General features: G+C 47.6%; 1 protein-coding gene across 15 annotated transcripts in view; it reads left to right on the plus strand.

The window, feature by feature from the left end:
- The window catches only part of ATP2B4 (ATPase plasma membrane Ca2+ transporting 4), a 109,153-nt gene that overhangs the window by 59,589 nt on the left and 21,943 nt on the right, over nt 1-27,621 (plus strand). For 9 of the 15 annotated variants that reach the window (XM_084976797.1, XM_021063195.2, XM_021063197.2 and 6 more), the window contains 13 exons: nt 6,222-6,419; nt 7,057-7,314; nt 8,021-8,146; nt 8,645-8,770; nt 9,891-9,926; nt 11,454-11,615; nt 15,263-15,477; nt 16,080-16,322; nt 16,923-17,164; nt 18,955-19,186; nt 20,486-20,665; nt 21,354-21,441; nt 22,092-22,198. In XM_084976797.1, the coding sequence (XP_084832923.1) occupies nt 6,222-6,419; nt 7,057-7,314; nt 8,021-8,146; nt 8,645-8,770; nt 9,891-9,926; nt 11,454-11,615; nt 15,263-15,477; nt 16,080-16,322; nt 16,923-17,164; nt 18,955-19,186; nt 20,486-20,665; nt 21,354-21,441; nt 22,092-22,198 (2,213 nt within the window). The remainder of the gene's footprint in view (nt 1-6,221; nt 6,420-7,056; nt 7,315-8,020; nt 8,147-8,644; nt 8,771-9,890; nt 9,927-11,453; nt 11,616-15,262; nt 15,478-16,079; nt 16,323-16,922; nt 17,165-18,954; nt 19,187-20,485; nt 20,666-21,353; nt 21,442-22,091; nt 22,199-27,621) is intronic. The other 6 variants (XM_084976798.1, XM_084976794.1, XM_021063199.2 and 3 more) reach the window with 1 other exon arrangement.

Consider the following 27,621-nt stretch of genomic DNA (forward strand, 5'->3'; position numbering starts at 1 on the left):
TGCAGGCCGGTGGCTACAGCTCCGATTCGACCCCTAGCCTGGGAACCTCCATATGCCACAAGTACGGTCCTAAAGAGACAAAAGACAAAAAAAAAAAAAAAAAAAAAAAAGGCGTGCAGCAGATAAACAGACACATTCCCTCAGGAGGCTGCCCACCTCGGCAGGGCTTTGGGACTGAGAGTGAGGAAGGGTGTTCTTTTCTATGTCTGTCATCCTCTGGCTGTGACCTTCAGGTGACTGCGTTTTCTCTAGGGGCTGGAAAGCCAGCAGGTAGAAAGCTATGAGTGTATTCAGTTAGAAGTAGGAAAGCTGTCCGCATCCCCAAGGAGTGCAGTGGGTTAGCAGCAGGAGCTGGCGGAAGTCCATCCGTCCCTGGGTTGATCTTAAGCCACTCTTCCCCTTTGCCCCTAACCCGGGGTTTTTAAGATAGGACTTGAGATGGATTCTCCTGTCTGTTCTTCTCGTGTACCAATAGGAGTGCCTTCAAACCTCTCCCTTGTGCTATCTGTGTGGGAGAAGATTCTGCTGTTCCTTTGGCAAGGTATCATAACTCACACAGCTGGGAAGTCCCTCATAATGTCTAACCTAGCTCCACCCTTTCTGGGCCCAGGCTGGCTCTGATAAGGGGTGCCTCTGGCGCCAGTCCTTGGCCTCCTAGGGAAGCTGGCCCTGGCCCTTCCCTGCTGGACCCAGGCCACTGAGGGCCTTTCCTCCTAAGCCCTGGGTCCCTGCACAGGCTTACTGCAGACACAGATTTTCCATTGCTGCCTCTTCCATCTCCAGCCAGCCGGGGCAGGGGCTGTGTGACTCCCCAGCGTGGGGTGGGGGTGATGACTTCACAGCCTGACATTCTTGTCACCTCTCCCAGCTCATGTGTTCAGTCTGGCTCTTAGGGCCAGAAATCCTCCCAGTTTGGGTGGGGCTTTCTTGCTTATGTTCTTGGGGATAAAGTCTCCTCTCATTTTCTTGATGTATTTCTAGGGAAAATCCTTTTCCCATATTTCCAGCATTCTCTCTCTGCCAAGTCTCCCTTCCCCTCTTCAGGAAGCTGGGTATTGTAAAGCAACTGCAGAGACGAGGGACCAAAACCCCCTCCTGGGCAGGACAAGTATTTATGTGAAATCACAACTGCTGAGATCAAGGCCTGAAAGCCTCTCAGGGGCAGGAAAAGTTGGAATGGAAAGCCCAAAATTGGGGATTGGCCGAGCTCCCAGTCCCACATGGCTTTCCTGTGCCATGCCACATGTCAGAGAGGATTCCCAAGGCCACCATGCCAACAGCCCCAAACTGTGCCTCCCTGCCGCAAGGCAGGCTGGGAACTTGGGGCAGCCACTTGCCTTCTTAAGGTAGCTGTTGTAAGAGCTTAGCATGACTTAAGGTGGAGCAGAAAGAGGAGAGAAAATGGCAAAAAGGAAGTAAATGTGTGACTTAGAGGGCATCTAGTTGAGAGCCTTTTTTTTTTTCCCCATAATGTATCTTGTTTCATTGGCTTGAGTCCAAAAAAGGCCAGTAAGGAAACTTTTTATTTTTTCATTTTTTTTTATTTTATTTTATTTTTTATCTTTTTAAGGCTTTACCTGCAGCAGATGGAGGTTCCCAGGCTAAGGGTCGAATCAGAGCTGAAGCTGCAAGCCTATGCCACAGGCACAGCAACGCCAGATGCGAGCCATGTCTGAGAACTACACCACAGCTCATGGCAATGCCGGATCCTTAACCCACTGAGTGAGGCCAGGAACCGAACCTGTGTCCTCATGGATGCTAGTCAGATTCGTTTCCGCTGAGCCATCATGGGAACTCCTGAACCTTTCATTGAATACAAAATTCGTAAGTTGGATGCTGATAGACCTGGTGTCACCATCCCTGAGGACAGGAGAAAGACAGAACTAATTCACCCCAATTGTAAATAAAGAGTGGGAACAGGATGATTTGCCTAAGAGGTGCCAAGAAAAGTGGCATGTGGACCTGCCCTGAGATGAATAAAGAAGGGTGACCAACCATCCCTGGTCGCTTGGGATGGAGGGGGTGTCCCAGGAGGCAGGAGCTTCAGTGCTAAAATCTGGAGAGTCCCAGGCAAAGCAAGACAAGTTGGCACACTAGAATGAAGCCCTGGCTGAGTGCAGCTGCCTCCACATCCCCAGCCCCCTCTGCGTGGAAGCTGACATCCAGCTGCTTCCTGTGGAGCAGTATAGACTGTGCCACATACTTCCTTGAGTAGTTACAAAACCTCTCCAGGCCTTGGTTTGCTTAGCTGTGAAATGGGGTTAGTAGCAGCTCCCACACAGGACTTTGCAGTGTTTCAGTAAGATGCCTGGTGGAGCGTCTGGCACACTTATAATAGCATAAGTGGTAACCATCTTATTTATTGCTTATTCGTTCAGTTCATTCAACAAATTTGTATGTGTACTGTGGGACAGGCACTGCTCTAGACTTCAGGAACAAAGACAAAAATCCTGCCCTGGTGGAGGGGGACAGGCAAACGTAGGATAAATGGATCATATAATCTATTAGGGAAGAAGACCCGTGGAGGGAAACAGTTGAGCAGGATAAGGGGATCGAATGTGCCAGAGCGGAGAAGTCCGCCTTGAATCCGATGGTCAGGGTGGGCCTCACTAGGAAGGTGGCATTTGTACAAAGATCTGAAGGAGGGGAGAGCCATGAGCCCTGCCTAGTGAGGAGGAATCTGAGAAAAGAAACCACGTGGCAGGGCCCCTGAAATAGAAGTGTGTCTAGTGTGTGAGAGAGACTGGCAAGAAGGCTCGCTTGCTGGGATCCCAGTGAACAAGGGGAAAATGGTATGAGTTAAGGGGTGGGGGACTGGGGGCTCATAAAGGGCCTTGTAGGCCATCATGAGGTCTCCCGGACCCAGTTTCACTCCAAGTAAAAGCCACCAGAGGATTCTGAGTAGAGGAGTGTCATGGCTTGGCTTGAAAGAGATCATTCTGGGAGTTCCCATCGTGGCGCAGCAGAAACGAATCTGACTAGGAACCATGAGGTTGCAGGTTTGATCCCTGGCCTCGCTCAGTGGGTTAAGGATCTGGTGTTGCTGTGAGCTGTGGTGTAGGTCGCAGATGTGGCTTGGATCTGATGTTGCTGTGGCTGTTGTGTAGGCAGGCAGCTATAGCTCCGATTAGACCCCTAGCCTGGGAACCTCCATATGCTGCTGGTGCAGCCCTCAAAAGCAACAAAAAAAGGGGGGGGGGCGAGATCATTCCAGAAAGAGACCAAGAACAGGAAAGCAAGGGTGGAAGATAGCTGCCAGTAATTCAGGCAAGAGATGACCATGGCTTAGCCAGGATGGTAGCAGTGGAAAGAGAAAGTCAGGACTGCCTCAGATGGGGTGCTTTTAGCTGGATGATGTTGTCGTCGTTTTGGCTGTTAGGATGTCCCTTGCGATCATCTCCATTATCTGATGTCTTGGTTTTCCCTCATAGTCATCTCCTCACCCTGGTTAAGGGGGGAGCAGCATCTCCTCCCTTAACATTGCGAATCCTGCTGCCTTGAGAAACATCCCAGGTAGATTAACAAGTTATCAGAACTACAGTTTTCCTCCCGCAGGCCTGGACCTCCAGCACGGCAGCTCCAAGCTGGCCCAGACATGCTGTCTCGGGGCTCTGAGAGAAAGAACCAGCAAGGCCCTGTCCCCTGGCAGTGCTGCCTCTGCCTGCCTGGGGATCAAGATGCCCTGCCCAGAACTCTGTTTCCAGGGCCTGGCTTTTCTTTCCTGCTGAGAACTGACTTCTCAGAGCAGTGGAGGCCGGCAGCCTCTGGGAAGCAGCCCAATTTGCTTCTTGTGCTTTGGCCAAACCTGCCCCTCTGGGGGCTCTGCTGTGCCTCTCAGCTCTCCTGCACTGGGGTAGTGCTTGGGCATAAGAGCATCAGGTGCCACTCCCCTAGCCAGCTCCCTGTTGCCCTCTCCTGAGCATAGCAAGTGGAAGTGGTCTCTAGTCCCAACTCCACCATCGCGGATGCCAGTTCACACCTCCACTTTACCTGCAGGTGGGGGTCCCCAGGTAGATTCTGAGTACCTCTCCTGATGTTTTTTTGTTTGTTTGTTTGTTTTTTTAATGATTTTTATTTTTTCCATTATAGTTGGTTTACAGTGTTCTGTCATTTTTCTGCTGTACAGCAATATGGCCCAGTCACACATATTTACATTCTTTTTCTCACATTATCCTCCATCATGCTCCATCATAAGTGACCAGATATAGTTGATTTTTGGTTTTAGGAGGGAGAAATGGACTCTGCCAACAATACTCCCTTGGGTACCTGTTTTCCCATTTTCAGCATCTTTGTCTGAGTGTCTTCCTTAGTTCTAACCCAAATCTCTCCCCGTGCCATTTAACACAGCATTCTTGGGTCCTATGCAGTGGACATGGAGAATAGCTGTTTGCCTTTCTGCTACGCCCCCATCTCCACCAGTGGAGTAGCCCTTCATGGACTAAGCCATTAACTAAGGTGTGAAGAAGTCCTCTGGCATCAGTCTCCCCATTTTTTCCTTGCAACTTCCAGTCATCTGCTTTTCTTGTACCTCCATGCGAAGCTGGGTCAAGTGGCCCATACTCTGATTCTAACCATCCTCAGCAGCTGATGTTTTCTCAAGACAAAGGTTGCCTTACCCCGCCCGTGGGGAGCCCATGGAACAGTAGTACAGCCAACAATGTCCAGTGCCAAAACCAGGGCTGATTTGCTACTGTGTGTCAACAACTTGGTAAATGCCACCTGGCTTTTAGTGACAAGCGTTCTCCCCTCTCCTGAAAGGATAACCCTCCTGGGGCCCAGCAGGAAGGCCTAAATATAATGAAGGCACTGAGAATAGTCTTGCCTAACTCTTTTTCTCTCTGGGAACATGGCTGGATACATGTGCATACTCCCACAGCTTGTATAATCATACATGTGTGTTAGTGGGGCATGTGCTGGTGGTAGTCAAGGGCTGAATTCTGTCTAACTCAGTAGTTTCACCTTTATTGTTTTCTTTTTTCTTTCTTTCTTTCTTTCTTTTTTTTTTTTTTTTTTTTTTTTTTTTGGTCTTTTTTGCCATTTCTTGGGCCGCTCCTGTGGCATATGGAGGTTCCCAGGCTAGGGGTCGAATCGGAGCTGTAGCCACCAGCCTACACCAGTCACAGCAATGCCAGATCTGAGCCGCATCTGTGACCTACACCACAGCTCATGGCAACACCAGATCCTTAACCCACTGAGCAAGGCCAGGGATCGAACCCACAATCTCATGGTTCCTAGTCGGATTCGTTAACCACTGAGCCACAACAGGAACTCCCTATTATTTTCTTTTTATTCAACCTGAATAGTATGCTTCTCTTAGTACTTTGTCTAAGTCGTACTTAGTACATCTCTAAGTACATAGTCTGTATAAGCAGTACTACCTCTTAGTGATGTGTGTGCGTGCTTCTGTGTGTGACAGAAAAGGATGGCCATGTGTGCTTAAAGGAGATGCCCAGAGTTAGAGTCTCGAAGCCTCCGCTTTGTTGATCTCCTAAAGCCACTGGAACTTGGAATCAGGACAATTGGTTGGGCTCTGTCTCTTCACCTCCTAATATGACTTTGAGCAGATAGCTTATTCTTTCTGGCCTTTGCGTATGAGCCAGTGGATGGAAGCCAGCTCTGTTTTTAAATCATGACCAGCACTTACATGTTAATGTGAGAGAAAAGTTCTGTATACGTCCCAGGAGATATTTTAATGTCTGTGTTCCTAGAGCTGAAGCCTAGAGCAAACTCAGTGAGGGGGAGATAAAGTTTTAGGCCTGGGTTCGCTTACCCTAGAGACCAAGAAGAGTGAGTGGCCCCTGTGACCAGCTTGTACTGGTTTCACACCCCACTGAGTCCAGGGCAAATTGAAGTTGTTGGTCACCCTACCTGGATCCTCATACTTGCACAGATCAGGAAGCAAGGGATCTTTTTTTTTTCTTTCTTTCTTTTTAGGGCTGCACCTGCTGCATATGGAGGTTCCCAGGCTAGGGGTCGAATTGCAGCTATTGCTGCTGCCAGCCTACACCCCAGCTCACGGCAACGCCAGATCCTTAACCCACTGAGCAAGGCCAGGGATCGAACCTGCAACCTCATGGTTCCTAATCAATTCATTTCCGCTGTGCCATGACGGGAACTCTAAAAGGGATCTTTTTTAAAGTGATCTTTTAACTACCTTCGTCTGTCATTCATCTTTTTGTCTTTTTTCTTGCTCCTTCACCGCACTTCTATCTCTTTTTCAGGTCTATCTGGGAACCCTGCAGATCTGGAGAAACGTAAACAAGTGTTTGGGCAGAACTTTATTCCCCCCAAAAAGCCCAAGACGTTCTTGGAATTAGTGTGGGAAGCCCTTCAAGATGTCACGCTCATCATCCTGGAGATTGCAGCCATCATCTCCCTGGTCCTGTCCTTCTACCGCCCCCCTGGGGAAGAAAATGAACGTGAGTGTCTAGAAGAGCCTAGCACCACCCTGATCTGGGTCCTTTCCATCACCACCCAAAAGCACCTAGTCTTGGTGTTTCAAATTATAACTTAAAAATTTCCCCCGATTATCCAGAGGGGGTTCTCCAAAGGAAACTTAACAAGTAGCGAGTAAGCTAGTCTTCCAACCCATCCCGATTCCAGGGCCTTTTTCCCCTTCTCCCATCAAATCTTTGTTCGTAATGTCATGAATTTTCAACCCTCACTCGACCAACAAAGCCCCGAGTCTGAAAGTCCACCCTCCCCCCAGGTGTGTGACGTCATGGGAAGCAGCCTTGGGAGCTCCCATGCTGGGGGTCCTAAGTTCTTTATATGTGACTAGCCTGCAATGTGCATGGACATGTCTCATGCTATTTTGTCACGTGCTTCATTGGGGGTGAACATATATAGTTATATTGGTGAGGGGATGGTGACCAATCCTGCTGTCCTCAGCATCCTCAGAGGAAAGCCATTCTACCCAAGAGTTTTCTGTTATTCCCTTTCCCTCACTTTCTATCGGGGCAGGGGGCAGGGGAGGGTTGCAGAAGCACAAGCCTCCTTCTTAATGTCAGCAAAAGCCCGTGGTGACCCTTCCTCTCTCTCCTTTCCCTGGGCTAGAGTGTGGTCTACCCGTAAGTAGCCCAGAAGACGAAGGAGAGGCAGAAGCCGGCTGGATTGAGGGGGCAGCCATCCTATTCTCAGTGATCATCGTGGTGCTAGTGACTGCCTTCAATGATTGGAGCAAAGAGAAACAGTTCCGGGGGCTGCAGAACCGCATTGAAAAGGAACAGAAATTCTCCGTTATCCGAAATGGTCACATCATCCAGCTCCCTGTGGCCGAGATCGTGGTGGGTGATATTGCCCAAATCAAATACGGTGAGACCGCTGTTTCTTGTCCCTGTGCCACCCTCCCTATTTGAGGTTTAGGGCCTTTGCCAGTGTGGGGGAGCTGGGAATTGCTGAGGACCCAAAAAGACCCAACGTTGTGTTAGTTTTTAGGTTAGAGTTTGAGGAGGTTGTGGGAAAGAAGTTCAAAGAAAGCAGTAAATAAACCTCTCCCCAAAGATTTAACCTTGTGTGTCTTAGGTTAAAACTATGTAATACTCAGGGAGTTCCCTGTGGCTCACTAGTATCCATGAGGGTGTGGGTTTGATCCCTGGCCTTACTCAGCAGGTTAAGGATCTAGTGTTGCCATGAGCTGTGGTATAGGTCGCAGATGTGGCTCAGATCTGGCATTGCTATGGCTGTGGTGTAGGCTGGCAACTATGGCTCGGATTTGACCTCTAGCCTGGGAACTTCTATATGCCTCAAGTGTGGCCCTAAAAAATTAAAAAAATTAAAAGTATGTAATATTCAGGCTATGGAAGGTAACTGTTTGAATACATAATACCTGAAGAAGAATGTTATCCCAGATTGTCAGAGCTGAAGTTGTCTTTCAAAGGCTCTGCAGATACTTTGTGGGCCATTGCCCTATAGGTGGGGCCTATGGGAGCAGCCCTGAGATGGGGTTAGATGGTCCTCACCCTCCAGCAGGTTCTAACCTACCCTCTTGCCCTGTTGCTCCTTCCCTTCTGTGTACTAGGTGACCTGCTGCCCGCAGATGGGATCCTGATCCAGGGGAATGATCTCAAGATTGATGAGAGCTCTCTGACTGGTGAATCAGACCATGTCAAGAAATCCTTGGAAAGAGACCCCATGTTGCTCTCAGGTATGGCCCCTGGCTATGCCAGTTCCCATTCTGCCTCCCCCAGACAGACACAGAGATCATATCCAGACCTCGTTCTCTCCTGGCCCTGCCCAATCTCCTGCCCCAAGTTCAATGGGGAAAGCAGCATATTAGTAGGTTGACTATAAGGATATCAGGCAACCTCAAAGAGGTTGTCTGCGAAGCCAGTGCTTTAGGGTCTGGGAAGGGCCCTGCTGGCCAGGCTTGGATGGTGGGAAAAGGAGCCTTACCCTAAAGCAGTTAGACACATTGCTCTCCTCCCCCCTTTTGCTTGCTCTCAAGTTCATGTTTCACACTAAAGTTTGGCTGGGTATAAAAGCCACTTATTGGGAGTTCCCTGGTGGCACAGTGGGTTAAGGATCTGGCGTTGTGATTGGCATGGATTCTATCCCTGCCCTGGGAACTGCTCTATGCTGCAGGTGCAGCCAAAAAAAAAAAAAAAAAAAGACCAACAGTTCTCCCATCTTCTTTCTCATATAGGGACCCATGTCATGGAAGGTTCTGGCCGAATGGTAGTGACTGCTGTGGGTATCAACTCTCAGACTGGAATCATCTTTACCCTCTTGGGGGCCAGTGAAGGGGAAGAAGGGGAGAAGAAGAAGAAAGGTAAAGGGGCTTTCGGGATGAGCATCCCTTTCCTCGCTCCCATCCGCATGGACAAACTAGGGAAGGGAGCAGATGTGGTTGGAGAGGACCTGGGTGGAAGAATCCGCTGGATGACGAGGGCTTGTATCCAAACCCCTTGCCAAGATAAGCTGTGCTCCCCACAGTGCGCTCCTAAAAATCAGATCCTGGCTCTAGGCTCCCAAACCAGGTTGCCTTTGAGCCTCGATTCCTGCATCTGTTGGTGGATTGTAAAGGAATGAGGTGGAGGGCCTGCCCCAAATGAGCTGGTGAGGGGTTCTGGCCCCAGACCCCCTCTGTGGAGTCCTCCGACCCTTCCCCCTTTCTTCCTCAGACATGGAGGATTATAAGCACCATCGAGGCTAAGGGAAAACTATCCGGGAGAAGAAACTGCTGAAACTACAGGCTGTTGGTGGAAGGGAGACGTGGCCAGGAGAGTGGGAATAGAGAGGGAATGTCCATCCAGGAGTTAGCTTTGTCTTTACCGTTCACTTGTTCCTGAAAGAAAAACAGAAGGCAAAAAAGATGCTAAAGCAAATCTACCCCTTTCCCTAAGCATTCCTCTTCCCTTGGCTCGTGGTCCATCTTGGGCAGTTGAGTGGAGGACAGTTAAGGAAAAGGAAACGAAACACATCTGCTCAGGAGCTAGACTATTTCTGCAGCTGCTTGCAAGGGAGTCGGGAGGAGGCTTGCCTGGTGCTGGCGAAATGACATGGAGGCACCTTTCAGGGCCTTTGCCATCAGCCAGAAAAAGTCCAAACCTCTCACTTCCTAACCCCCACTGCCGTTCTCCAAGTGATGTGACGCAGGCCAGGAGAAAAGTGATATGACTCAGGCCAGCCGTGCTCCAGGAGAAGGCAGCTCGGAAGTGGGTGTGCGTGCTTGTGGATGAGTGGTCTGGTCCAGATCTCGAGGAGGAGCCCCTTATAGATGTAAACGGAGATGCCAGCTTCCACTGCAGTCCCTGCCCTGCAACTCAGCCCCTTTGCTGTCGCCCGTTTGGGCTCTGAGCAGGACCAGTCAGATTAAGAGATCTGACTGTCTGATCTCTTAATAGTCACTTTGGGTCTCCACCCCACTTTTTTCTTTCTTGTTCAAACAGGTAAAAAACAAGGAGCCCCTGAAAATCGCAACAAAGGTAACCTCTCCACCCACTCATTTACCATTTCTACCTGCCACACTCAAACCAGACCTTTCCAGGCCATCTGCCTTCTCCCTTTTCCTCTCCATAAATCTGTTATCTGCTGCTGTGGCCGGGATCCCTTATCCCGAGGAAGGTGCAGAGATTTGGGGATGGTCGCAAGCTCCCAAACCCAATCGAAGCTGGGACAACAGCACCCTCTGCTGTTGGCTCAAGGAACCTCATGTCAAAGTTTCTCTTGGGGGAGCAAATCTGCTCTTCCCAGGGTACTGAGCTCTTTGCCTCATTGCCCCATACCGGATTTAAACACCACAAGGCATCAATTTCTGGGTTGGAAGGCTTCAGGGTGCATATGGTGGAGGGAGTTGGGATGGGCAGTCCCTGCACCCTCCTCTTGCCAGCTTCCTCATCGGTGTCCTCTTCCGGTCTGGATTCCTTCTCTGCTCGTCTTCTCCAGGGTGGACAGAGCCCTTTCTACGTAACCTCTTTCCCCACCTCTTTCCTTGTTCTCTCCACAGTCTGTTTTCTTCCTCCTAATCTGATGTGTGTTTCTTTTTTGGTGGCCGTGTTTACATCCTGTCTCTGTCTTGTTTGTGAGTGTGACAACAGAGACAATAATATCTCAGGAAGGGCATCTAACCAAAGGGGTCAAGCTCTGCAGGGGTGAAGTTGGAGGGCTGTTGGAAACCAACAAGAACCACTCTCTTGAGACAGCGCCTAGAGATTTTTTTCCTTTTGTAACCCACGTCATGGTAGTCTTCAGAATAAAGTCATCACTTCGGCGAACCCAGGGCTCCACAGAAATAATTCTTTAATTTTAGATTCCTTGAACTCTTCTTTTTAAAGCAAAATGGATTTATGTCTGTCTTTATTCCTGCTTTCTCTTATTCCAGGGAGTCCCTCACACCAGCTTCTTCCCTTTCCCCCAGGTCCCACTCTGTATCCCCCTGCCTTCGTCAGACAGGGGAGATTTCCTTCCCCTGTCGTTCAGTTAACACAAGGGGGAGCTGGGAGATAGCCTGTGTTCTGTGTTTCTTCCATGACAGTCTAGAGAGAGAGAGATGCACCTTTTAAAGAGCTGACTAGGACCCCGATGCTCTGGAAACATCTACAGCGTCCCCCTTCAGCCCCTTTCTGAAGTAAAGACTCATTATTTTAAGCACTGAATTCCAGGAAGGATGGTTGTTGGTAACAGCACTTAGTGGCATGACTAATCCTCTTGCTGGAACAACGAACCTGGCCTGGGGCTCTGACGTAGTGCCAAGAAGCTGCCACTGAAGAGGAAATCCATGCCCCAAAAGTATCCATTTCACCTCTAGTTGTTCAGATATCATTCCCAAGGCCCTTATAGATGGTCGAAAGGCAAGTTCCCTGTCTGGCATGGAGTGAGGGTGGTCAGACCTGAAGTCAAGGCTCCAAGGTATATTCCAGGAATAAGACGGAGGGTTTGTTAGTTTCCACCTACCTGCTACGCAGTGCTACTACCTGGCCTACTCACCTGTTCTGTTTGTGTGTACACCCTAGCAAAGACTCAGGATGGAGTGGCCTTGGAAATTCAGCCACTCAACAGCCAGGAGGGAATCGACAATGAGGAAAAGGAGAAAAAGGCTGCCAAGCTGCCCAAAAAGGAGAAGTCGGTGCTGCAAGGCAAGCTGACGCGCTTGGCTGTTCAGATTGGGAAAGCTGGTAAGTAGGGTGGAGCCCTCTCGATGCTGTTCATCGGTGCTATTTCGGATCCTTGCTGCTTTGATTGTCTTCTTTCTACACCAACCAGGTCTAGGAGAAAGAAGCTGAAAATTGCCAGTGGCTAGTGCAATCTGGGTAGCTAAGTCCCTCCCTGTGACCATGTGGCCGTTCCCTTGGCGTTTGAAGAAAGAGATATTTTCCTATGTGTGAGGGTTAAAGGCCCAAACAAATGGGAAGTAAAGAACTGATAGTCCACAGGGGAGATTTATATCGGCAAGAAGGAAGTCTTTGGAGTTCCCGTCGTGGCTCAGTGGTTAACAAATCCAACTAGGAGGTTGCGGGTTCCATCCCTGGCCTTGCTCAGTGGGTTAAGGATCTGGTGTTGCCGTGAGCTGTGGTGTAGGTTGCAGACGTGGCTTGGATCCCATGTTGCTGTGGCTGTGGCTGTGGCTGGTGGCTGCAGCTCCTATTAGACCCCTAGCCTGGGAACCTCCATATGCCGCAGGAGCAGCCCTAGAAAAGGCAAAAAGACAGGGAAAAAAAAAAAAGGAAGTCTTTAATAACTGCTCACCTGTTTCCTGTCTTGCCTCGTAAATTCCTGAAGGTTAGAGAAGGCTGCTGTTGGCTGAGGGCAATTCCCTAGCAAAGTAAGTAGTAGCATCTGGCCAGGCCCAGAGCAGTCAGTTCAAAATAAGGACTAGTGGGAAAAGGAAGGCAGTTGTTAAAGAAGCTCTTTTCAGAGCAGAGGTCACACAGGCACCCCTATGTATTGTCACAGGCAGTGGCTTCTCCATCGCTCTCTTCTGCACTCTCCTCCTCTCTCTCCCTTCTTTCCTTTTTTTTTCCCTCCTTTTTAGGGCTGCACTTGTGACATATGGAAGCTCCTAGAGCAAGGGGTCAAATCGGAGCTCCAGCCTGTGCCACAGCCACAGGAATGCCATATCTAAGCCAAATCTGCAACCTATAGCACAGCTTGTAGCAGGGCCAGATCCTTAACCCACTGAGCAAGGCCAGGGATTGCATCTGCCTCCTCATGGATACTAGTCAGATTCTTTTTTTTTTTTTTTGCTTTTTAAGGCCACACCTACAGCATATGGAGGTTCCCAGGCTAGGGGTCCAATCAGGGCTACAGCTGCTGGCCTACACTACAGCCACAGCAATGTGGGATCTGAGCCATGTCTGCAACCTACACCACAGCTCATGACAATGCTGGATCCTTAACCCACTGAGCAAGGCTAGGGATCGAACCTGCAACCTCAGTGTTCCTAGTCAGGTTCTTAACCCACAGAGCCACAATGGGAATTCCACTAGTCGGGTTCTTAACCCACTGAGCTACAATAGGAACGCCTCTCTTCTTTCATTGGTGGGTTGGGGCAGGGGAATTGCAAGAGGGAACAAAAGGAAGATTGTCCGTTCAGTGAACACATCTCTTAAAGTACAGTCTTTTTGCACTGTGTAATTATTTCCTGACCCCACCTCTGTTATAATCAGAGTTTAGTCCAATACATTTTTCTGTGTGCTATTCACCTGGAATCTTGTTCAAGTGCTGACTCTGACTCCGGAGGTCTGGGGTGGGGCCTGAGATTCTGCATTTCTGACAAACCCCCAGGCTGTGCCAGTGCTGCTGCTCTGCTGAGCACACCTTGAGCAAAAAGCTACCCTGTCCACTACTGCTGCCACTTATCATGTGTGGCCGCTTTGATTTGAATTCATGAAAATTAAATACAATTAAACATTTAGCTCCTCAGTCACATTAGCCTATTCCAGTTGGTCAATAACCACGTGTGGCTAGTGGCTGCCATATTGGATAGTGTGAACAGAGAACATTTTAAGCATCATGGGGAGTTACTGGGCAGCATTAGTGTAACTTACTCATTCAGTTCTCATATAAGCTAATTTTGACCACCATAAAATGATACATGGATCACATGAATTGCAAGTGTGGAATCAAGTTACTGAGCCTGACATGTAGTTTTTTGTTTTTGTTTTTTGTTTTTTTTTTCGTCTTTTTAGGGCTGCATCCACAGCAAATGGAAGTTCCCAGGCTAGGGGCTTAATGGGAGCCATAGCTTCTGGCCTACGCCACAGCCACAGCCACACCAGGTCCGAGCCACTTCTGAGGCCTGCACCACAGTTCACGGCAACGCCTGATCCTTAACCCGCTGAGCAAGACCAGGGATGGAACCCGCAACCTCATGTTTCCTAGTTGGATTCGTTAATCACTGAGCCATGACAGGAACCTGCTCGGCTTCCCCTGAATCACGAGCCCTCAGGAAAAGCAAAGACACAGATCAAACTATGGAAGCAGAACACTCCCCTGATATTGTGCCACAGATCAGTACCAGTGTGCCTGCATATCGATCCCTTCAGCCGAGTAGCCAGGTAGCACCCAAGGCAGTTGGAGCCCCGAGGCCGGTTGACCGTGAGCAGATTCTTCTATTGTAGGATGTGTGGGACAACCAGCTATCCCAGTTTGCTTGAGACTTTCTCGATTTTAGCACTAAAAGGTCCACAGCCCAGGAAACTGCTGAGTCTCAGGCAAACCAGTGTGTCATATAACTCTCTGTGCCTTAGTCTCTTTATGAAAGAGGATGATAGGAGTAACTTATGTAGTTCCCATTGTGGCTCAGCAGGTTAAGAACCTGACTAGTATCCACAAGGATGCATGTTTGATCCCTGGCCTTGCTCAGTGGGTTAAGGATCCGGCATTGTCACAAGCTGTGGTGTAGGTCACAGATGCGGCTCATTTCTCGTTTTGCTGTGTCTGTGGCATAAGTCAGCAGCTGCAGCTTCAGTTCAGCCCCTAGGCTGGAAACTTCCATATACCATAGGTACGGCCCCAAAAAAACAAATAAGAGTACCTTATCTCACAAGGTTATTGTGAGGATTAAATCAACTAGTACCTGTGATGTTCTTGCCTAACTCATGGTAAGCCCTGTATTAATATTCGATAGTGCTATCACCGTCTGTTTATGCCATGTCAGGAGAAAGGTTGGGAAGCACCTTTCCAAGGGTGAGTCACATAGGTGACATGCTAACCCTGTAGGGGCATCACTATGAATAAGTTGTGAATTGCCCTACATTCTCAGGCTACCAGGAAAGAAGTCCAGATTGATAAATTACTGGGATATAGGCAACTACAGTCACTACATCATGATTTGTGGGAAGAAGGTAGTAGAATCATAGAATGTTGTTTTGGAAAACTAGACCAACCCCCTTATTCATTTATGAATGAGGAAATAGGCCCTGAGAGAGTCAAAGACCAGTCCAAAGCCATGAGTCAAGTTAATGCAGTGCTGAGACTGGCACTTTAAAAGGCAAAGCCACGTCTCTCCCCTACACAATAATGTACAAGCATCAGAGAACGAATAGGAGTTTGGGGTATGACTTCCCGAAGATAGTTGTTTTGAAAATTGGTAGCAAAGGCTACAACTTTTTTTTTTTTTTTTTTTTGGCTGTGCTGATGGCATATGGAAGTTCCCAGGTCACGGATGGAACTCATGCCACATGAGCTGCTACAGTGACAACACCAGATCCCCAACCCGCTGCAACACAAGAGAACTCTGCAAAGGCCACAACTTAGTTATCCCTGGCCCTAAGATGTAATAGCCTTGAGCCTGGATTCATGTGACTTGTATCCTGGACAGGTCTGATCATGTCTGCAATCACAGTTCTCATCCTGATTCTCTACTTCGTGATCGACACCTTTGTGATACACAACAGACCGTGGCTGGCGGAGTGTACCCCCATTTACGTGCAGTACTTTGTCAAGTTCTTCATCATCGGCATTACAGTGCTGGTGGTGGCTGTGCCAGAGGGGCTGCCACTGGCTGTCACCATTTCACTGGCTTACTCTGTGAAGGTGAGACTGGAACGACACTGCTTTTTCTTTCAGAACAGAGACCAGAGGAGAGGGGGCCATGTAGCCTCTAATGAAAGGGTGGGCCACGCTTCATAAACTCTGGGTGATGCCTCCCAAGAGCAGAAGGCTCAGCACTGTAGGAAGGACCATCTGGATCAGTTACATCAACATTTAAGTAATGAGGGAATTACCTTCATGGCTCGGTGGTTAATGAACCTGACCAGTATCCACGAGGATATGGGTTCGATCCCTGCCCTTGCTCAGTGGGTTAAGGATCCGGCGTTGCCGTGAGCTGTGGTATAGGTCACAGACTCGGCTCGGATCCACGTTGCTGTGGCTGTGGTGTAGGCCGGTGGCTATAGCTCTGTTTCAACCCCTAGCCTGGGAACCTCCATATGCCACAAATACGTCCCTAAAAAGCAAAAAAAAAAAATTAGGTAACTAGAAGAATCTAAAAGGAGTTCACAAAAATAGTATCCTGCATTTTTATGTGGGACAAGGGAATTAAATGTGGAGAGATGCTGACTACAAAAGGGCCTTTGACCTATATTTGGGAAGGCTCAGTTGGTCCCCTCTCAATTTTTTTCTCTTCTCCTTGGTAGAAAATGATGAAAGACAATAACCTGGTACGGCACTTGGATGCCTGTGAGACAATGGGCAATGCCACAGCCATTTGCTCTGATAAGACAGGCACCTTGACCATGAACCGCATGACTGTGGTACAGGCTTATATTGGAGACACCCGTTACCATCAGATCCCAAGCCCTGATGTCCTCGTGCCCAAGGTCCTGGACCTTATTGTCAATGGCATTTCTATCAACAGTGCCTATACGTCCAAGATTCTGGTAAGCTCTTCCTTTGCCTAGACACTTACAACCGGTGGTTGGAGGGAACTGTGAATTTCCTCTTGCTTATTCTGCCTGGATTAGCATCCCACATCCCATTTCCCACAGAGAGAAAGTGTTGAAATAAGACCAACATAGGGTAAGACAGCAGCACCAACTCCAGGGCAACTAAAAAAATCCCTAAGCCTGTAGTTTCCTTCGTGGCTCAACGATTAATGAACCCAACTGGGATCCATGAGGACGTGGGTTCAATCCCTGGCCTCGCTCAGTGGGTTAAGGATCCAATGTTGCCGAGAGCTGTGGTGTAGGTCTCAGATGCTGCTCAGATCCCGCATTGTTGTGGCTGTGGTGCAGGCTGGGAGCCGAAGCTCCGATTGGACGCCTTAGCCTGGGAACCTCCATAAGTCACTGGTATAGCCCTAGAAAGACAAAAAAAAAAAAAAAAAAATCCCCAAGCCACAGTCTCCACTGACCTCTGTCTGCCCCCACAGACTCTGGTGTATGTGCGAAAGCTTTCTAGAGGAGATCTTCCCTTCCTAGGTCCTTTCCCCCGCCTTCTGCCCCTTAGTCTATAGTCCCATGTGTGTTTTCTCCTCTCAGCCTCCAGAGAAGGAGGGCGGCCTGCCTCGGCAGGTGGGCAACAAAACCGAGTGTGCTCTGCTGGGCTTTGTCACGGACCTGAAGCAGGATTACCACGCCGTGCGTAGCGAGGTGCCGGAGGAGAAGCTCTACAAGGTGTACACCTTCAACTCCGTGCGCAAGTCCATGAGCACCGTCATTGAGAAGCCCGGCGGCGGCTACCGCATGTACAGCAAGGGTGCTTCTGAGATCATCTTGCGCAAGTGAGTGCCCTTCCCCCACTTCTTCTTTCCGACAGGATCCTCCCCTCGGGAAGGTCTGGGTGCTATGGCCCACGCTGAATCCACCTGGATGATGAACGAGCCCTGCTTCCAGGTGGTGACCTCAGGACTAACCTCTGAGCATTCATCCAGGCCAAGTTCAGTACCTTGGACGGCTGACTGTCTTTATTCTTCACAATACAATTAGATGGATGCTGTCCTTACCCCCGTTTTACAGATGAGAAAACAGAGGGGCAGGAAAGTTAAGGAATTTGCTGAAGGTGGTACAGCTAGCAGTGGCCCAGCCAATATTCAGACTTAGGCAATCTAAGCTTCCATTTCTTACTCAGAATAAGAAATGGAAGCTTAGATTGCACCATCTCATAGGGTTACTCTGATTAAATGATTCAGGGTACGTCAATGCCTTGCACATAGCAAGTACTAGAAATGTTAGTTCTAGAGTTTCTGTCGGGGCTCAGCGGTTAACGAACCCGACTAGGAACCATGAGGATGTGGGTTTGATCCCTGTCCTCACCCAGTGGGTTAAGGATCCAGCATTGCCATGAGCTGTGGTGTAGGTGCAGACATGGCTCAGATCTCACATTGCTGTGGCTCTGGCGTAGGCCAGAGGCTGCAGCTCTGATTGGACCCCTAGCCTAGGAACCTCCGTATGCCGTGGGTATGGCCCTAAAAAGACAGGAAAGAAAGAAAGAAAAAGAGAGAGAGAGAGAGAAAGAAAGAAAGAGAGAAAGAAAGACATGTTAGTTCTATGTTCCCTTTTCCTTTCATTCTCAACGATTTTTTTTTTTTTGTCTTTTTAAGGCTGCACTCGCAGCATATGGAAGTTCCCAGGCCAGGGGTCGAGTTGGAGCTGAGGCTACCAGCCTATGCCAAAGCCACAGCCATGCTGGATCCAAGCCACATCTGCAGCCTACACCACAGCTCACAGCAATGCCTGATCCTTAACCCCTGAGTAAGGCCAGGGATCAAACCTGCATCTTCATGGATACTAATTGGGTTCTTAACCCGCTCAGCCACAACGGGTACTCCCATTCTCAATTCTGATCACAAGAAGTTGCAGAACTTAATCAAAGTGGCTAGACTATCCATGGGTCACTCAAAGTTGACATACATGGATATAGGGACAGTAGCTGAAAACCAGGGCCTTAGCTTGGCTTTAGCCACCTCCTTTCAGTCCACACATTCTTGTGGAGAACACCCTTCACATGGAGCACTCTAGATCCTGGGGATGGAGAAAGTCTCTCTACTTAGAGAAGCTCAAACGAGCAGGTGATCCACAATTGACTCTTGGTATTTCATTCACATAGGGGTAGGGACAGATGTCATGGAAAAATCACATGCTCTACCAGGAGTTCCCGTCATGGCTCAGTGGTTAACGGATCCGACTAGGAACCATGAGGTTGCAGGTTCAATCCCTGGCCTTGCTCAGGGGGTTAATGATCCCGTGTTGCAGTGGCTGCGGTGTAGGTCAGCAGCTATAGCTCCGATTAGACCCCTAGCCTGGGAACCTCCATATGCCTCAGGTGCGGCCCTAGAAAAGACAAAAAGAAAAAGAAAAAAAGGAAAAATCACATGCTTTACCCCCCTAACCTTATTACCTACCCGCCACCCCACCTTGGAAAAGGGACTCAGCTTTGGGTGATGGATAGAGATTTATGGCACCGAAGAATGTCTTTAGGAGCTGTGCAGAGTGGCCAGAATGTCTGTTAGTGACTGTGGAGGTGTGCCGAGTGGGAAGGGGGCTGCTGCTTTCTGACTGTGTGCCTCCCCAGGTGTAATCGAATCCTGGACAAGAAAGGGGAAGCAGTGCCATTCAAGAGTAAGGACCGAGATGAGATGGTACGCACTGTCATTGAGCCCATGGCCTGTGAGGGACTTCGGACCATCTGCTTAGCTTACCGGGATTTCAATGACGTAGAGCCCCTGTGGGACAACGAGAGCGAAATCCTCACTGAGCTGACCTGTATCGCAGTGGTGGGCATTGAGGACCCCGTGCGCCCAGAGGTGAGGCTTTGGCTTGGAAAAGGGGCTAGGAAACATAAATGGAAGTCTTCCAGGGGCCCCAGCCATTGCGCAGGCCCAGTATGACCTCATGAGAAGCCACCCGGGAGTCATGGGAACTGGGGCACTTGTTGTCTTCCCAGCTGTGACCTAAATAACTTAGGCAAGTTACCTAACTGCTTCTCATGTGCAGGGATAGATGTTTCTGTGCGTCCTGCTTCACGGAACTGCTGTGGCGTTCTAGCACTGAATTGGTAGGAAGTGGCATTCCTCTGCTTCACTTTGTCAGAGGAGTGAGTAGCATAGGTTTTACTGGGCTTATTGTTTAGTACTTAAGAATAGTCAGGAGTAGAATTAACTGGGACACCAGCTTTGTTTCTAGCCATCTTCTTTCAGTCAGTGCATTCTTGTCAGGCACCCCTAACAAAGCTGGACACTCCTCTCAATATTAGGGCATTGAAAAAGTCTCTGCTTCTGAGAAGTTCAGGCCAGTGGACTAGCGGTCGTCAAGACCCAGAGGCATGAGAGGGTGTTGTGCATTTGGGAAACTTAAAAAAATTGATGTGGTTGGAGGACTTGTAGGGGGACGGAAGAGGATAAAAACCTCTGCTAGCAAGGAAGGCAGTGGCAAAATCTCAAAAGTCCAGACATGCCCTGCTAAGAAACTGAGATTGTAAGTGGGAGAGTAAGCTTTTACACCTGGCTCCTGAAGCAAGTCTCTCCTTCAATTCATGGCACAGTAAGGTGAATTCAAATGTGAGTGTTGTGGGCCGGACAGAAGCAAGGTGGCACCAAGCAATATCAAAATGACCAGGAGTTCCCGTCGTAGCTCAGTGGTTAATGAATCTGACTAGGAACCATGAGGGTTTGGGTTCGATCCCTGGCCTCGCTCCGTGGGTTAAGGATCTGGTGTTGCTGTGAGCTGTGGTGTAGGTCACAGACATGGCTCAGATCTGGCGTTGCTGTGGCTCTGGCATAGGTCCAATTAGACCCCTAGCCTGGGAACCTCCATATGCTTCGGGTGCAGCCCTAGAAAAGACAAAAATACAAAAAAAAAAAAAAAAAAAAAAAAAAAAGACCAGACTTAGGAGTTCCCCAGTGGCCTCATAGTTAAGGATTCAGTGTTGTCATTGCTGTGGCTTGGGTTCAGTCCCTGCGCAGGGAATTTCTGCATGCCATGGATGCAACAACAAAAAAATGACCACAGTTCCACTTCCAGAGTGCCTCTCTCCTGTCCACAATGAAAGCACAGCTGTCCGGGCCTTACCATCTCCTTCTTTCCTCTTGCCTCACTCTCCACAGGTACCGGAAGCTATTGCCAAATGCAAACGAGCTGGCATTACTGTCAGAATGGTGACAGGGGACAACATCAACACAGCCCGAGCCATTGCCACCAAATGTGGCATCGTAACACCTGGGGATGACTTTCTGTGCCTAGAAGGCAAAGAATTCAATCGACTCATCCGTAATGAGAAGGGCGAGGTGGGTGTTGGGTGGGAGGAATCAGGGCCACGTTTGCTAAGGGGGTGGGGGCTTGGGTGCTGGTTCTTGTGTAAGGCATCTGGGAGACAAGGGAGAAAGTGGGTGGTTTTTAAACTAAAGTCTATTCATAGTGAAATATACCTTTTACCAAAGCTGCTCAGACTGTAAAGTGGGGGGGGGATCTTTCTTCTTGTCATCTTCATTCATAAGCTATCTTTTAAGACAATGCCGCTAACTTTTCACATCTTCCCATCTTTTTCAGTCCTAGGATGATTTTGTCCTGATTTTCCTCTACCTCACCCTTCCTGTGTCACCGTCCTGTGACTGACAGTGGCACAGGTTGGTAGGAGGTCATGGTCTGGGTGTGGAGCAGGCCAGAGCTTCCTGCTCTGTGTAAAAATCAAACCTAAGACCTCAGAAGCACTGCTTTAGCCACCTGAGCCAACAGCTCACCCTGGCCCACCTCAGAAATAGGGAATTGGCTCCCAGGTAGGGAATTGGGAGGAAAAGGAAGACAAGCAGGGCCTGAATGGCCACCACCAATGAATCCAGCCTTGGCGACTGAGTTGGTTGCTTCATCTCCACTGGAGGAATGCAGATCTCCCAGAAGCTCTACATCTGTGCAGTAAGATTGTCCTGCATGGCTATTCTGAGCGAGACTGTCCCCTATGTGCTCTGATGTTGGCAGGTGGAGCAAGAAAAGCTGGACAAGATCTGGCCTAAGCTCCGGGTGCTGGCGCGATCCTCTCCCACTGACAAGCACACGCTGGTGAAAGGTGAGGCCGGTTCCTGAGTAGGTTCCCCCGGGGTAGAGGAAGGCAGGCCAGGGCAAGTGCATTTAAGGACCATCAGCCAAAGCAACTCTCCCATCCCGAATAGGAAAGTCCTAAGAGAGCCTCCCGGCTCATGGGGAGGATATACAGTTTAGCAAACCTCTGAGCCCCTGGTGAGTATAAGATATATAATCAAGTTGTTTTTCATCATTACCGTATCTTGTTTGCCAATAGTACTGTGCATTAGGCAGGACAGGTTAAGCTATTCCCATTTTGCAAAGAAGGAAATTTGAGGCTGCGAAAACACATGCCATACCCAAATTGCCCAACTGATAAGTGGAAGTAGCACCATTCAACCCCCGGGTCTCTGCCTTCAAATCATCCAGTGCTTTTTTCCACTGCTCATAGCTGCCTTAGAACATCGGACAGGATATCTGACAAGGTCGGGCTTTCTTAGCTTAGTGCACCACCCGTGAAATAATTTACTGCCATGGGGTGACACTGCAGAACCTCCAGCATGGGGAAAAAAAGGAGAGAGAGTAGGAAGGGAGGTGTTGGCAGCATCAGAGAGAAAGACCAAAAAAGCGCTTCTCATGGGGAAATGGCCTCAGATGGCCCCTGTGGACTCGCTGTGGTGTGTCTGTTTTTCCCAGGCATCATTGACAGTACTGTCGGGGAACAGCGACAGGTGGTGGCTGTCACTGGTGATGGCACTAATGATGGGCCGGCTCTGAAGAAAGCAGATGTTGGTTTTGCCATGGTAAGCAGCTCAGCGTAGTCTCTCTCTTACTGCAGGCTGCCTCCTCCAGCGGGAAGCCAGGACAGGCATCTGGTTGCCTGCTGCTTCCTATATGTTCACATCCCACCTTGTGCTCTTTTCTTTAACCTACCTGATCAATAATCATATGCATAATGAGGGACCCATCAAGTGTGGAGGCAAGGAGGAGTTCCCATTGCAGCGCGTTGGAAACAAATCCAACTAGGAACCATGAGGTTTCAGGTTCAAACTCTGGCCTCACTCAGTTAAAGATCCAGTGTCTCGGTGGCTGCAGTGTAGGCTGGCAGCTGTAGCTCCCATTCGACCCCTAGCCTGGGAACCTCCATAAGCTGTAGGTACGGCCCTAAAAAGCAAAATCAAAAACAAACAAAAAAATATATATAGAGAGAGAGGTAAGGAAGTCATAAGATACCATACCCAGGAAAGCAAACCCAACTGAGACTTGCCTGTGAACAAACATGGTGATATTACCTGCCTAGGCCCACTGCAGAAAATTCATGTTCCCCATGGGAAATGTCATCAGCACTATTCATTACTCTGCTTTTTCACTGGTGAGACCAGAAGCATTGGAGTCACTTGGATAGTTCGTTTAAAATCACGTAATTCCAAGGTTCCACAGTCGGCTATCTTGATTCAGCAACATCGGGGCTGGGTCCCAGAAATGTTTGGGTTTTCAGAACAGGTGCATTTGTTGATTCTGATGCTTAGGGACATTTAGAAGCCCCTAGATTGCCAAGAACATCCTCGAACTCAAGTAGCTTTTGATTGTAATTTTCCTATATATATATATGATTTTTAAGTAGTGGAGGAGATTTAAGCAGGAAATCTTTAGGGTGCTCTCTTTAACAACAGCAAAAAAGTTTTTATTCTAGGAAATTTCAAGAATATACAAAAGTAGGAGTTCTGTTGTGGCTCAGTGGTAACAAACCCAAATAGTATCCAGTGAGGGTGCGGGTTCGATCTCTGGCCCCCCTCAATGGATTAAGGACCCAGCATTGCTGTAAGCTGTGGTGTAGGTCACAGATGCACCTTGGGTCTCAAGTTGCTGTGCTGTGGCATAGGCCAGCAGCTACAGCTCCAATCCGACCCCTAGCCTGGGAACGTCCATATGCCACGGGTGTGGCCCTAAAAAGACAAATATATATATAGAAGTAGAAAGAACAGTTTATTGAATCCCCATGTACCTGTCACCCAACATCAGATATCAACACTTGGCCAAACTTGTTTCACTGACACCCACACACATACATACTTTCCAAGCTGAATTATTCAAAGCAAATCCAACACATTATGTCATTTCATCTAGTATGTGTCTCTGGAAGATAAGCATGTATCAATAAAATATATCTAAATGAATCATAGTACCATTGCCTCATAACAAAATTGATTTCTTACTATCATCAGATATAGTCAGTGTTCACATTTCCCCAGCTGCTTTACAAATGTTGGTTTAATAGTTTATTTGTCCAAATCAGAATCCAAATAAGATCCACCACTGCAATTGGTTGATGTATCTCTTAAATCTATTCATCTAGCAGTAGTTCTTAACATATGCTCCTTCCAGCTATACCTGGAAACCTATAGAAATGCACATTCCCAGGCCCTACCCCAGATCTACTGAATCAGAAAGCTTGGAATTGGAGTCCAGCAGTCCGTGTTTTAATCACCAGTCCTGGTGATTCTGATACATCCTGAAGTTCAAGAAGCACTGACCCTCTAGGATCTGTGTGTCAGGGGTCCCCAAGACCACCCTTTATGTCGTGAGTTCACTAGAAGGACTCTGGGACTCAGCATATGGTGGTACTCCTGGCTAAAGTGTTAGTACCTTGGTATAGTAAGGATCTAGTAAAGTAGAAAGTCACAAGCAGAGTCTGGAACCCACATGCAGGCTTCCCTATGCTCTCTCCATCTGGAAGGGCTCACAAAGAGCACCCTCTTCCCCAGCACCAAAAACTCAGCAACACATGTGATGTTTCTGCCCAGAGAAATCCATCAGAAACTTGGCACCTAGGGTTTTTATTGGGGTTGGTTGTATAGGCACCTTCTGCCTAGCAGGTGCTAAGATTCCAGACTCCCAGAAGGAAAGCAGGTTTTCAGTGGAAAACCTTATGTCTGGGCACAGTAATCACTGATTAATTTTCAGTTAATTGTTGACTGGTTGCATTCTGAGAGCCACATTCCTAGATGCCAGCCAAGGGCCACCCTTGCAAACAGGACCTTCTCAGGATAATAATCTCAGGCCTGCTACATTAACTCTTTTCTCTACAATCCCCTTCCGTTTTTTTTTCCCCCTAGCTATTTAGTTTTGAAGGAACCAGGTTGTTTTTCTACAGAAAACATGTATTTCCTATAAACTAGTACTCAGTTCTGTGAGCAATCGGATTCTACATCCCATCTTTCATTAGGGACTGCAAAATGACAATGTTCTGATTTTCTTTCTTTATCAATGAATACTTCTGTAAAAAGAAATTTGCCCTTATTCTGAGTTCCCTTCGTGGCGCAGTAGTTAACGAATCCGACTAGGAAGCATGAGTAGTTAACGAATCCGACTAGGAAGCATGAGGTTTTGGGTTCCGTCCCTGGCCTTGCTCAGTGGGTTAAGGATCCGGCGTTGCCGTGAGCTGTGGTGTAGGTCGCAGACGCGGCTCGGATCCTGAGTTGCTGTGGCTCTGGTGTCGGCCAATGGCTAAAGCTCCAATTCGACCCCTAGCCTGGGAACCTCCATATGCCACAGGAGCGGCTCAAGAAAAAGGCAAAAAGACAAAAAAAAAAAAAAAAAGAAAGAAAGAAAGAAAGAAATTTGCCCTTGTTGACTCTTTGTTTACTCTTGAGGTTCAGTTCCTACATGAAAGACACGTTAAATGCTTGATCTTTTCCTTTATTGACCCGTTTTCAAAATAATGAGTTGACTTTTTAGGATCCTCCAAAGGTGACTGACGAATTGTTTATTTTTCAAAATTTACTAAACTACTCTCCTAAAAGTTGAATTTGTTTATTTTTTAAAACATCACTGTGAGCTCATAGATTGAAATATATTTAATGTGTTTTGATCCATTGCCCTTATGATTTTGATATTCATATTAGCCTCTTCTGCACCAATAAGCCTTTGGGTACAACCTTGTTTTTTTTTTTTTTAAGGGCAGCACTTGCAGCATATGGAAGTTTGCAGGCTAGAGGTTAAATCCGAGCTGCAGCTGCCGGCCTATGCCACAGCCACAGCAACTCGGGATCCGAGCTGCATCTGCAACCTACACCATAGCTCACAGCAATGCCGGATCCTTAACCCATGGAGGGAGATCAGGGATCAAACCCGCATCCTCATGGATACTAGTCAGGTTCGTAACCCACTTAGCCACAATGGGAACTTTTTTTTTGTTTGTCTTTTAATAGCTTTCTTGGTTTCTTGCATGATAGGATGTTCCAGATACATCATACATAGTTCTTATCCTAGATCTAGAATCATCCATTTCTCATAAGAATTATACATCTTAGTGAGATGTATTTAGAGAATATATTCTGAATGTCAGAATGTTTCTTACTTCTGGATAACTTATTGTTCTAGAACTTTTTAGTGGACAAAGCTAGGAAATATGTCTTTTACATCTCTTTTTGGTTTTGGGTTTCTTATACACTTACTCTACTAAAAACAGTTAATGATTTTTCTTTTTATCCAGTAAGAATAACCTACTAGGTGTGTACCATTAAGTTACTGTGTTTTTCAGAGTTCCTGTTGTTGTTCAGCAGTTTACAAATCCGACTAGTATACATGAGGATGAGGGTTCATTTCCTGGCCTCGCTCAGTGGTCTAAGGATCCAGATTTCCTGTGGCTGTGGCATAGGCCGACAGCTACAGCTCTGATTCAAGCCTTAGCCTGGGAACTTCCATATGGCACAGATTTGGCCCTAAAAACCAAAAAAAAAAAAAAAAAAAAAAGTTACTGTGGACTTCCCTTGTGGCTCACAACGTAACTACAAGACATTGCTTGTACAGTGGCTGTGGCTCCACCCCTGTGGCTTCACCTCTGGCTCAGCAACTTCCATATGCCATAGATGCAGCCACTGGTTTTAAAAAAAAAAAAAAGTTACCTTGCTTTTCAAAAAGTCATTGGCACATTTCCCTTTGTGTGACTGTGCTACCAACTGGTTATACCAGTTCATTTATGGTTTTTTTTTCCCCCCATTTTGGAGATTGCTGAATTTAAACTTAGTTTTATACTTGGACAAATTAGTTTCATAATTCTAAAATCAGATATACAAAACAAGCTCTGTTGACAGAGGTCTAGCTTCTCCACCTTGTTGCCTGCTTAACCCCACAGGTAACTTACCTCTTTGATTTTTGGTTTAGCCTTCTGTTTTCTTCTTAAAATACAAGCAAATGTGTGATATATTTATATTCCACTCTCTTGAGTAAATGGTAGTTATCTGTGTTTATCTAGATACATATTATACAGTCTTTTTTCCTCCTTGCTTGTTTTTGTTTAAATAACCTAACTTGGAGATTATTCCATAGTAGTAGGTATGTGACAATGTAGTTTATTTTTTCTTCTCTTTCTTTGTCTATTTGTCTATTTCTCTCTTTCTTTTTTCAAGCATAGTACAGCATGTGGACCTATTACAAAACTTTTTGATGGAGAAACTGAGTTGTGTAGTCTACCCAACAGATATTCACTGGTTGAAATCTAGATAGGAAAATACTACTACCAGTAAATAGAACAAATAACCGACTAGTAGAGGGCAGATTAATAAACAAGCTTCTCCATAAGTTACAGGGGTGTTAAGACCTGGTGTGGTCTGGGGATGTTAGGGACAGCTTTGCCAAGCAGGTAGGCTTCATTAATTACTTAAATGAGACCTTAGAAATAGATAGGATTTAAATAGATGGGGAAAGAGAATGTTCCAGGCTTGGGGAAAAGAGTGTAAGAAGTCTGGGCTCCAGAAATGAATGAGAGGTGTTCCTGTCGTGGCTCAATGGAAACCAATCTAACTAGTATCCATGAGGACACAAGTTCGATCCCTGGTCTCACTCAGTGGGTTAAGAATCTGGCGTTGCCGTCAGCTGTGGTGCAGATCGCAGACAAGGCTTGAATCTGGCATTGCTGTGGCTGTGGAGTAGATCAGCAGCCATAGCTCCAACTAGACCCTAGCCTGGGAACCTCCATATGCCACAGGTATGGCCCTAAAAAGACAGGAAAAAAAAAAAAATAGAACTGAAAGAGAGATTCAGGGAATTGTGAATAAACCAGTAGGTTTTGAGCAGAAAGATTTTATAAGAGCAGGTTAGAAAATAAGCCAGAGTTGACTTGTTGGGGGCTTTGACTACCAGACTAGAAAGTTTACTGTTTCTAAAGCACTGCCTTCAACCACTGAAGCCTTTAATGGGTCCCCAGCAACCAGGATTTTCATTA

The sequence above is a fragment of the Sus scrofa genome, chromosome 9 (assembly GCF_054392235.1).
Source record: "Sus scrofa isolate SSC_HxYL_T2T_F1_AM1 chromosome 9, Sscrofa_HxYL_maternal_Yorkshire_Landrace_v2.0, whole genome shotgun sequence".
NCBI classification, from domain to species: Eukaryota; Metazoa; Chordata; class Mammalia; order Artiodactyla; family Suidae; genus Sus; species Sus scrofa.